General features: G+C 44.8%; 1 protein-coding gene across 1 annotated transcript; it reads left to right on the forward strand.

The window, feature by feature from the left end:
* The first annotated feature begins 1,724 nt into the window (after positions 1-1,724).
* On the forward strand, positions 1,725-11,757 carry LOC309390757 (protocadherin beta-16-like). The gene is made up of 2 exons (XM_081950461.1): positions 1,725-4,122; positions 11,637-11,757. The coding sequence occupies exons 1-2, from the start codon at positions 1,762-1,764 to the stop codon at positions 11,673-11,675; spliced, it is 2,400 nt and encodes a 799-aa protein (XP_081806587.1). The 5' UTR covers positions 1,725-1,761; the 3' UTR covers positions 11,676-11,757.
* Positions 11,758-12,160: the final 403 nt, after the last annotated feature.

Consider the following 12,160-nt stretch of genomic DNA (forward strand, 5'->3'; position numbering starts at 1 on the left):
CTGCGCAGAAGTGCTACACATGAGCGCTCCCTGTTCAAAACTGGTAGCAAAGATTGGAGCATTTCATGCATGGTGGAAACCTATCAAGGAGAGAAGGAACCTAGAACTAAGAAAAAATTTCCTGACAATTAGAACAATTAACCAGTGGAACAACTTGTGTCCAGAAGTTGTGAATTCTCCAACACTGGAAGTTTTAAAGAAGAGACTGGATAACCACTTGTCTGAAATGGTATAGGGTTTCCTGCCTGAGCAAGGGGTTGAACTAGATCCCTTCCAACTATTCTATTCTATTCTTCTATTCTACATTCTACTCTACTCTACTCTACTCTACTCTACTCCCTGGATATTTATTTGGCTGAATTCAGTTCAGATTTCAAGGAACTATAGTATCTGGGTTGCAAAATGTAGACTGAGATGGCCGTAGCAGTTACATATCAGAGTGCATTTGCCCTGTGGATAGCTGAGATAGGCATTATGAAAGGTTTGTACATCAATTTTGGATTTGTTTATTTTCTGCTCATAACTATATAGTGGCTAGATTAGTGATGCAGGAATGGGAGAATGATATATTGACAAAATGCATCAGCCATATATTATTCTATAACATCTCTATCCAGTGATTGAAAAAAATCCATATATTCAATATCTGCTTCACTATTTGATATCTGCTAGAATACTCACTATCCCTGAACAAACTGAAGAACCTTGAATGAGAAGCGAAATGTTTTCAAAGAAAAAAAATCAAGAAAGTCCAGTTGCCTTTTTTGGGGGGGGGAACCATGAACTGGATACCTGAGAATCTTCATAGACATCCCAGGACAAAGTTGATCTGAAAAATGAAAGCAGATTTAGTTTTGCAAATCCTGGCATACTGGTCCTGGCGGAAAGGTGGAAGCAATGTAATAACTGATGAGGTTTCTTGGATGAGAAGCAAAATGTCTTCTTCTTCCTTATGGAAAAACCAGTTCAGTTGACTTTTGAAAAAGCACCTTTGAACAACCATGACCACGATGACTCAGAATCTCCACAGATGTTTCTATATACTTTTACAGTACAATCATAATAAAAGTTGTAGCTTGTACCAGTGAGAATCTTTTTTCTCTAGATTGAAAGCTATTAATACATTACTTTGATATGACAAACGACACAAGTAAAAATAAAACACACAAGTGATATTCCTCTCATCCTTGTATTTACGGTATTTTATACACACATTTATATCACAACTATACCAAAAATTATAGCTCTTATATTTTGGGAGAAATATTTTTTCTCTAGATTTAAAGCTATTAATATATTATTTTGATATGACAAAAGACATCAAGATTGTGTAACATTTTGTTCTTTTGAAAAGATGCACACACTATTCTATATACTACAGTAAATGCCCTTTTCAAAGGAGCTTCCTAAATTCAGTGCTACATTTTACTTTACACACAAGGTGGTGCTATTGCACCAAACAGTAAAAAGAGAGATCTGTTTACTTCAGAGTGATCCAGTCATTAGACAAAGGAATCTCAGAACAAAAGGCAACAGCTTTCAATTACATCTTGAGAAATTTCCGAAGAAAATATTCTAGTGTGAATACAAAAAAATAACTCCTACTGTATTCTGATCACAACTATAATGGAAATTACAGCAGTTGCTTTACAAAGAATCTTATTGAATGTATGACCTTCCCTGAAAGAGGCTGAGAAAATGGAAGCATCTCATACTAGCAGGCAAGTAGCCTTGTTCTTTATTTCTCTATGTAGCTCTGGTATGTTGTGTGAACCATTCCGCTATTCAGTGCCTGAGGAGAAGAAAGCTGGATCAATAGTAGCAAATGTGCTAAAAGATTTGAAAGTGGATGTGAAGGAGCTCTCTGCTCGCAGAGCACAGTTGATTTCTAAGAGTTCCAGGCAGGATTTCCAGCTGGATCCTCATTCTGGAAATATAATATTGAGGGATAAAATTGACCGCGAAGCTTTGTGTGGTCTAAGTGATCCTTGCACTCTATTCTCTGAAATTTTGTTGGAAAATCCTCTTCAATTCTTCAAAATTGAAGTTCAGGTAGAAGATGTCAATGATAATTCCCCTATTTTCTCTCAGAATCAATTCCTTTTTGAAATACCTGAACAAACTCCTATAAATGCACGTTTCCCCTTGGAGACAGCCCATGATTTAGACAAAGGAAAAAATGCTATCCAGAACTACATACTTAGCCCAAGCGAATATTTTAAGCTGGACGTACAAAGTCAAAACAATGGTAGGAAATATGCAGAACTGCTTTTGGCAAAACCATTAGATCGTGAGGTGATCCCTCAACTTATCCTCACTCTGGAAGCTGTGGATGGAGGGATCCCAAGGAGAACTGGCATAGCACAGATAATTATTGATATTCTGGATACCAATGATAATGTGCCCCAATTTGAACAAACAGTGTATAAAGTGCAGCTAATGGAAAATAGTCATCCAGGTTCATTGGTTGCTAAAGTTGAAGCTACCGACAAAGACATTGGATCCAACGCTCATATCATTTACACTTTTAGCCAAGCACCAGCAGATGTACTCCGATCATTCAGGTTAAACAATCATACTGGAGAAATTATGCTCGTAGGGAAAATTGATTATGAAGAAAATCATGATTATGAACTCAGCATCAAAGCCACAGATGGAGGAGGATTGTCCGCTTACTGTAAAGTTCTTGTTGACATTGAAGATGAGAATGATAATGCTCCAGAAATAATTGTGTCATCCGTCACTAATCCTTTACCAGAAAATTCTCCCCCGGAAACACTGGTGGCACTTTTTGGCATCAGAGATCAAGACTCTGGAGACAATGGCAGAACTAACTGCAACACTGAGAAAAACCTGCCTTTTATATTGAAACTGACTGAGAACAATTATTACCAGCTTGTGACTCAACAGCCATTGGACAGAGAACAAATGTCACATTATAACATCACCATCACAGCCACCGACCAAGGTTCTCCCAGACTCACTTCAATGACAGTTATTAGCATTCAACTTTCAGACGTCAATGATAACCCTCCAATGTTCGAAAGAAGTTTCTACAATTTGTACTTACGAGAAAACAACATTCCAGGACTGCTCATTGGATCAGTCCATGCTGTGGACGTGGACACAGAACAGAATGGCAAAGTAACCTACTCTCTTTTGTTTGGAGAGATCAGGAAAGAGCCTGCATCATCTTACATCTCCATCAACTCTGAAACTGGGAACTTGTATGCCATTCGATCTATAGATTATGAGGATATACAGGATTTCCAGGTGATGGTGAGGGCTGTAGACAAGGGCTCACCTCCCTTGAGCTCAGAAACGATGGTCCGAGTTCTTATCACAGATGAAAATGACAATGCCCCCTTCATCCTCTGCCCCCTTCAGAACAGCACTTCTCCATCAAATGATCTGGTTCCCAGGGGAGCAGAGACAGGCTACCTAGTCACCAAAGTTGTGGCAGTGGACAGAGATTCAGGGCAGAATTCTTGGCTTTCCTATCAGTTGCTGAAGGCCACAGATCCGAGTCTCTTCGCTGTTGGAACTCAGAATGGGGAGGTGAAAACCATGAGGCCGGTGAACATCCGAGACAGTTTCAAACACACTCTTATTGTGGCAGTTAGGGATAATGGGCATCCTCCACTATCTGCCTCTGTGACCCTAAGAATTCTTCTACTGGATGGCTTCTCTGATCCTTACATGAAAATTATGGATAATCCTAAGGATGAAGTCCCGCAAGAGGGAGATCATACTCTAACACTGTATTTGATTATCTGCTTGGTTGCCATCTCATCCATTTTTCTGCTTTCTGTCACTGTGTTTATTGCAACCAAGTTTCAGAAGCAAAGGAAGTTCATAGGAAGTTCTCATTCTGCATCGAATTTCCCTGGGGGACCAAATTTGCAAGACAAGTGTGTGGATCCTAATACTGGGACATCTTCCCAGGCCTACAGCTATGAAGTGTGCTTAGCTGATGGGTCTCTGAGCAGTGAGTTTAAATTTCTTAGGCCTTTCTTTCCTGTTTTTACTACGGAGCATCAAAAAACTCTATTGAATCCACAGATTCGTAATGATTGCCATGATCTTCCTAATCAATTGGAGGAAAGAGAGCATATATCCCAGGTGAGAACAATTATTAATGTAATTAACATAAATCTATATGGTTTGAGTAATTCAGAAACTATTAATTTCTAAAAATAAAAGTTTGTCTATTAATGTACTTTGCTATGCATTTCCAGAAAACTAGTTCGTTTAGGGCCGTGATGGCGAACCTATGACACACGTGCTGGAAACCAGAAAAGCACACTCCAGGAAGATCTTTCTGTTTCCAGCACATGCACACACATTGGCCACGGTCTCCTGGTTTCTGGCACACACATGTACGGAAATCAGTAGTCGCAATGGCCAGTGTTCCTCCTGCACAGCTCCCCCACCTTAGAAGTGCAGCAGCAGCGGCAGCTGCAATGGAAAGGGAAAGAATGACTCGCCGGCTCGGGTTCCCGGGGGAGCAGGGCAGCATTTGCTGGCTGGGCAGCCGTCTGCCCTTCCTGCTGCTCCTTCCCCTAGCCATGTTGGACTTCGACAAATTCGAGTGGCAGCTAGATGATAACAAACAGGGTAAACACACGTGGTTGGGAAAAGCAAGTTGGTCGGGTTCAATGCCAGAGGGAGAAAAAGAAGGGTTGGGAATCCTTGTGTGTCTGGCCATCACCTCTTCTTTACCATCCCCATCCCTGCGCCTAATTTAGAATGAGTCTGAAGTGGTTTGGGAGGAAGTGAGGCCACAGAAGAGCAGCAGCAGCAGTGGCAGTAGCTGCAAGGGGAAAGGCAGGAGCAACCAGCTGGCTCAAGCTCATGGGGCAGCAGGGTGGGGAGGGAGGCAGGAGCGAGTGACTGGCTTCTCCTCTTCCTGCCAGCTTTTTGCTCTGGGCAGTATCCAGCATGGCAAATTTCAGGAAGTTTCAAGGGTTGCATTTGCAAACTAGGGTGCGTGTTATGGTACTGTTTTGGTGTGGACACGATCTAGTCTGGCTTAAGCTGCAGCGCTCCGAGATTGCAAGCCACCATGCCATTACTTGGCCCTGCTCAAGAACGGCAAAGACCGCTAGGTCTCTTCAAGAGCCCTGGAAATGCCCGGCTTCCTGCCACTACACAAGAAACAAAGGCAAGTGGGCCGCCTTTCCAGTGCTCGGCCAGCTCCTCTGTTTTCCTCTGAGTGTGGGCCCTTGCTCCAAGGGCAGTGTGCCAGCAGCAGCAGGCTGTGTGATTTGCTCCTTTGCGGTCCTGCCCGCTGGCATGGCTGGCTGGCGGGATGCTGCCCAGAGCGAGAGGCTGGCAGGAGGAAGAGGAACCATTGCTGCCTCTGCAAATCAGGCCATTCGTGCCAGCAAAGGTTGGTCCAAAATGGGAGGCGCATGCAGACATAGGGTGGGCGTGGGGGGGCTGTGTGCATGCACAGGGCTGCACATTGCATTATGGGTGCCAGCATATGGAACTGCTGGCGTGCACACATGCGCATACTTTTGGCATGCAACAACAAAAAGGTTAGCCACCACTGGTTTAGTATAATATACTGAGAAATTTGTATTGGTTTAACATGTTTTAGTTCCTATATGGGTATTTATCCTGTGTTGTAATTGTAGCAAATGTAATCTGGTAAGTAAGAAGCTACAAAATACATTAATATAAAATATTAAGTACACTGCCTAAAGGAAAATCATACAATGATGATGGAAGGAAACAATTTATAAGGTTTTCCAATATGGCAGCTGCAGCTGGTGCAGCATGTGCTGGCATGGGCAATTCTTGGGGCCTGACAGATGACCCATGTAATACCATTGCTCTGCAATCTGCATTGGCTACCTGTCTGCTTCCGAGTCCAATTCAAAGTATTGGTAATCACCTTTAAAGCCGTTCATGGCATGGGTCCAGGCTTAGCTGATGGATCTCTGGGCAGTGAATTCAAGTTCCTTAGGCCTTTCCTTCCTCTTTTTGCTATGGAGCATCCAAAAGGTATGCTGAATCCACAGAATAGAAATGATTGCCATGATCTTCCTAATCAATTTGAGGAAAGAGAGCATGGATCCCAAGGGAGTATAATCTGTTAACAAAGAAATTTTTGTTTAGAACATTGAATATTAGAGTTCATAGGGGGCTTTAAAGTCTTCTAGACCAACTCCCTGGTTGAGCAGGAGATGTTTTACCATCTCCTGACAAATGGTCAGGAGACAAATGGTTTTCCAGTCTCTTTTTTAAAGTCTCCAGTGATGGAACACCCACAACTTCTGAAGGCAAGTATTTGATTGGATGTTTGCTCTCACCGTTAATGGTTAATTTCCATCTATCGTTTCTTGTCTTGCCTTTTGTTGTTTTTGGAAAATAGTTTGACCTTCTCATATTTATTTATTTGTCAAACATGCACAAGATAACAAATATTGGTATGAACATTAACAAAAGAAGTAAATACAGATAAATGGGGACAGTAAGACAGGGGCAGTAGGCATGCTGGTGCACTTATGCATGCCATTATCTTTGTAGTAGCCCCTCAGACATTGGAACACTGCTACCATGTCTGTCACTCCTTTTCATTAGACTAGACATACCCAATTCCTCAGGGGTTAGTTCTGGCTGAGACAACTGCTGGTTTGCTCAGGGATGCACTGCACACATGTGTGCTTGATGCACGCTGCATGTGCATGCGCAGTACAACTAAAATTGTTCTGCGCATGCAGAGAAGCAAAAAACAAGATGGCACCACTGGGAAAACCAGTTCAGGAGCATGGCAGGCCTGGGTTGCTGCCGATTCCAGTGACCCAGACCGTCAAGCTACTACTGGTTTGGTCAAACTGGTCTGAACTGATAGGTATGCACCACTGCAATTCCTGTAACCGTTCTTCATATATTTTAGCCAGAGGTGGGTTGATGCTGGTTTGGCCTGATTTGGCCAAACTGGTAATGGAATTCAGACCTGGGTCACAGAACCAGCAGCAAACCAGGTCTGACCTGCCCCCAAACCGGTTCCCTCACTGCTGCTTGGGTGCCGCCATTTTGAATTTTAGTGACTGTGCATGCACAGTTCACTGTAAATTGTTCTGCATATGTGCACAGAACAATTAACACCGAACAGCACACACATGCACTTTACGCACGGGTTGCAAACCAGCAGTAATGGCATCAGCAACCCACCCCTGGTTTTAGCCTCCAGCCACCTTTTTTTGTTGCTCTTCTCTGCATGCTTTCCAGAGTCTCAACATCTTTTTTTATTGTGGTGACCAGAACTGGATGCTTTTTCCCAAGAGCTGTCTTACTAAGGCTTTGTAAAAAGATGCTAGTGTCAGGCCTGCAGCCAGTGCTGTCTGTCCCACATTTTACTAGCTTGCCAAGAAATAGTGATCTACTTTATTAAATGCTTTACTGAAATCTAAATATATTATGTCCACAGCATTTCACTGATCTACTTATTTGGTCACTTTGTCAAATAATGAAATAAGTTTTGTTTGGCATGATCCATTTTAGATTAACACATGTTGGCTTCTGGTTGTAACCTTGTTTGCATGTTCACAGATTTGTTACTTGATTATTTTCCAAATTTTCCAAAATTTTCTCAGGTATTGATCTCAGGCTGATTTGTCTGTAATTTTCTGGATCTGTTTCTCTCCCCCCCCCCCATTTTTTAAGATGGGGACTACATCAGCTCTTTTCCTGTCCTCGATAATTCCCCGGTGCTCCAAGAACTTTGAAAAATATGGCTCAATAGTTCTAAGATTATGTCTGCCAGTTCCCTCTGGGATGTAGTCCATCAGCACCCAGTGACCTGAATCCACCTAGACCTGACAGGTGTTCTCTTACTTTATTTTTGCTTATTTTATTTTAATTTGCATTCCTAACCTGTCATGTATGCATCTATTAAGTAGTATTTTCTTTTTTGCATGAAGAATGAGTTAAGCTCTCTACTGCCTGTTACTTCTTTGCCATATTCTCCCATTAGTGGACTCATTGTTTCTTTGACTTTTTGTTTTTTATGTGTTGAAGGAAACTGTTTTGATTGTTTTTGACATTTGTTGCAGATCTTACTTCTGTCTAAGCCTTAGCTTTCCTAATTTCATCTTTGTAGATTCAAGCTATTTGTTGGTATTCTGCCTTAGTTTGTATCCCTTTATTTTTTGTAGTTATCCTTTTTATTTCTCAGTTGGCCTGAGAGCTTTTTGTGTAATCATGATGGTTGTTTTCTTGATCTTCTTGGTCTTCTTTTTTAGTGCATTGAACTGGATTGGGCTTTTAATGTACATTAATTTAATTTAATCCTTTAATGTAAAATAAGGCCCCCCTCATCCACGATCTAATTTTGGAGGGGGAGCCGGACCTCGCCGGAATAACCGAGACCTGGTTGGGCCACGAGGGAGGTCTACCCCTTGTGGAAATGTGCCCGCCAGCTTATCGAGCATTTCACCAGCCTCGGGCCCAGGGAAGGGGCGGCGGGGTAGCAGTGATTATCCGGGAAGACTTAGAGCCGAGAGAGTTCACCGTGCCGCAGACATCCGGGTGTGAGTCCCTCGTCGTGAGATGGGGCCCAGGGAGGCAGTTGGGCCTGCTGATAGTATACCTGGCTCCTCGCTATACTTCAGCGGCCCTGCCCGAACTCCTTGAGCTGATCTCATCGGTGGCGGTTGAGACCCCCAAACTTTTAGTGATGGGGGATTTTAATCTGCCGTCGATGGGAGAAGCGTCTGAGGGGGTTCGGGAGTTCATGGCTTCCATGACAGCCATGGACCTGACCCAGTTAATTCAGGGCCCTACTCACGAGGGAGGCCACACCCTGGACCTTGTTTTCGTCTCTGGCCAGTGGACGAGTGATCTGGGAAGAGGGGATCTAGACATTATTCCCCTGTCATGGTCGGATCACTCACTTCTCCGGCTGGACTTCCCTGGTGCTACCCCCCGCCGCGAGGAGGCGGAACTGGAAGGTATTAGATGGTTCCGCCCCAAGCGCCTGATGGAACCGGATAGGTTCCAGACGGAACTTGGGCCACCTCCTGTGGACCTGACCCGCCCCCGAGTGGAGGACCTGGTAGACGCATGGAATAGTGCGACTACCGGGGCCCTAGACCGGGTGGTGCCTTTGCGGCCTCTCCTGCGGCGACGAACCACCCTGGCACCTTGGTTTACCGAGGAGCTAAGGGTGATGAAACGCCACAAGAGACACCTAGAGAGTCGTTGGAGATCCTCCCGTTCCGAATTTGACCGAGCACAGGCACGAGCCTATTTGAAGACATACCTTGTGGCATTAAGAGCGGCCAAACGTCAACATTGTGCCGCTCTTATTGCGTCTGCAGATAACCGCCCTGCCGCCCTGTTTCGGGTGACCCGCTCTCTCTTGTTTGAGAGACCACGGGAAGCCCCACTACAGGGCAGAGCAGAGGAGTTTGGGAAATATCTACAGGACAAAGTCGCTCAAATCCGGATGGGATGGGCCCCTTTCAGTGGTTCAGTAGAGACGCCCGTGGCGAGTCTTGAGGGACCGCTTTGGGAGGAGTTTGACTCGGTTGCCATCGAGGATTTGGACAGGTTGCGTGGACGTCTGCGACCCACCACATGTTTATTGGACCCGTGTCCCTCCTGGCTTGTACTGGCATCCTGGGAGGTTACGCGTGACTGGCTCCTTGGCCTGGTGAACGCCTCGCTGGGTGAGGGGTCTCTTCCGGCCGCCTTGAAAGAGGCGGTGGTGAGGCCCCTGCTCAAGAAGCCTTCCCTGGACCCAACGGACCTAGTCAATTATCGTCCAGTCTCCAACCTTCCTTTTTTAGCGAAGGTTGTAGAGAGTGTGGTGGTACAGCAGTTCCCACGTCACCTGGAGGAAAATGATTATCTAGACCTGCGCCAGTCCGGCTTCCGACCCGGGCACAGCACGGAGACGGCCTTGGTCGCATTGGTTGATGATCTCTGGAGGGCCAGAGATAGGGGTTGTTCCTCTATCCTGGTCCTATTAGATCTCTCGGCGGCGTTCGATACCATCGACCATGGTATCCTGTTGCACCGGCTAGAGGGGCTAGGAGTCAGGGGCACCGTTTTACGGTGGTTTGGCTCCTACCTCTCTGATCGGACGCAACGTGTGTTGGCAGGGGAGCAGAGTTCGACCCGGAGGCCACTCACATGTGGAGTGCCACAGGGATCGGTGCTCTCGCCTCTCCTGTTCAACACATATATGAAACCGCTGGGCGGGATCATCCGTGGTTTTGGGGTGGGATATCATCTGTATGCTGATGATACTCAGCTATACATTTCCACCCCGAACCACCCCAATGAGGCCGTCGAAATGATGTCCCGGTGTCTGGAGGCCGTACGGGTCTGGATGGATGGCAACCGACTAAAACTCAACCCTTCCAAGACGGAGTGGCTGTGGCTTCCGGCCTCCCGGTTCAACCAGGTGCTTCCATCTCTGGCCATCGGGGGCGTCCAACTAGCCCCCATGGAACAGGTGCGCAATTTGGGCGTCCTCCTGGATGCCCGGCTGTCCATGGATGATCATGTAACAGCCGTGGCAAGGGGGGCATTCCATCAGGTTCGCCTGATGCGCCAATTGCGCCCCTTATTGGACCGGGATGCCCTACGCACAGTCACCCATGCGCTAGTGACGTCTCGCCTGGATTACTGCAATGCTCTCTACATGGGGCTTCCCTTGAGATGCACTCGGAGACTACAGTTGGTCCAGAATGCGGCCGCGCGGGTGATTATGGGGAGGACTAGATACTCCCCTGTAACACCTCTCCTGCGCGAGCTGCACTGGCTTCCTGTGGTCTACCGAGTGCGTTTCAAGGTTTTGATTATGATCTTTAAAGCGCTTCATGGCACAGGGCCTAGTTATATGCAGGATCGCATCCTGCCCCACACATCCCTACGACCAATTCGCTCACACAGAGAGGGACTTCTCCGGGTGCCGTCCGCCAAACAGTGCCGGGGGGCGACACCCAGGAGCAGAGCCTTCTCTGTGATGGGCCCAGCCCTGTGGAATGACCTCCCCCGTGACATCAGGATCACTTCCGATCTCCGCTCCTTCCGTGTACAGCTGAAGACCCACTTCTTTCAATTATCTGGCCTGGCTCAATCGTAATTTCTCTTATTCCTCCTAACTGTTTTTTAAATTGTCTTTAAATATTAATTCTTAATTGCATATTGGGTTTTTACAATTGGGATATTTTAATGCTGATTTTTAACTGTCTAAATGATGAAATTTGTTACCTCCTCCGTGTATGTGTGTTTTGTATTTATGTACGTTTATGTGCTGTTATTTATCTTCTATGTTTTATGCTCCATTGTACGCCGCCCCGAGTCCTACTTGGAAAGGGAGCGGCTAATAAATCCAAATTATTATTATTATTATTAAAAGAATTGTCACATATATTTTATCTTCCATTGTCTTATGTAATTAGGAGAGTGAGAAATTCTTTAATAAACCCTGCCTCTTAAAAAAAATCTTCAATTTTCCTGAAAGAAAAGAAAATAAATTGCAAAGAAATTATTGCAAGTGGTTGAATGGGAAGGAATGTGGACTGAATGAAAAAAGTTTTTCTGACCAAGTAATGATTTATTTTCCTTCCTTCTCCAAATTGATGAAGTACTGTATCTTCTACCATTCACAGGTGAAAGACAGCAGCAGGGAGATCAATTCGAATATTTGATTATCTGCTTGGTTGGCGTCTCATCAATTTTTCATCCATTGCACCCAACGTTTTACAGCCTTTGCATCTGGGAAAGGGAGCAAACCTTCAATTTTCTTGAAAATAAAATAATTTTCTAGACATTTGAAATATTGCAGGGGGTTGAATGGGTGTTCCTTCTTTAGGAATGTGGGCTGAGTGAAAAACTATTTAAGTGAGATTTGAGCACATTGATCAGAAACAGAAAGTTCATGATCAAGACTCAAATCTGACTATTGGATAGTGGTACAAGTGATTAAATGCTTAAACAGGTCAGGATTTGGGAAACTATATGATGAAGATTTCCAGAAACATGAAAAATTGTCAGAAAACAACATCTGCTAAAATAGCTACAGAAGGGATATGAAATAGCTGAGGGTTTGATGCAGAGTGGTCAATGAAAAATTGAACTTTCTGCAACATGGAAAGATAGAGGCGGATGGGATACCAACATACTAAGATATTTA

This window comes from Natrix helvetica (genome assembly GCF_964273705.1).
Source record: "Natrix helvetica genome assembly, chromosome: 4".
Lineage (NCBI taxonomy): Eukaryota > Metazoa > Chordata > Lepidosauria > Squamata > Natricidae > Natrix > Natrix helvetica.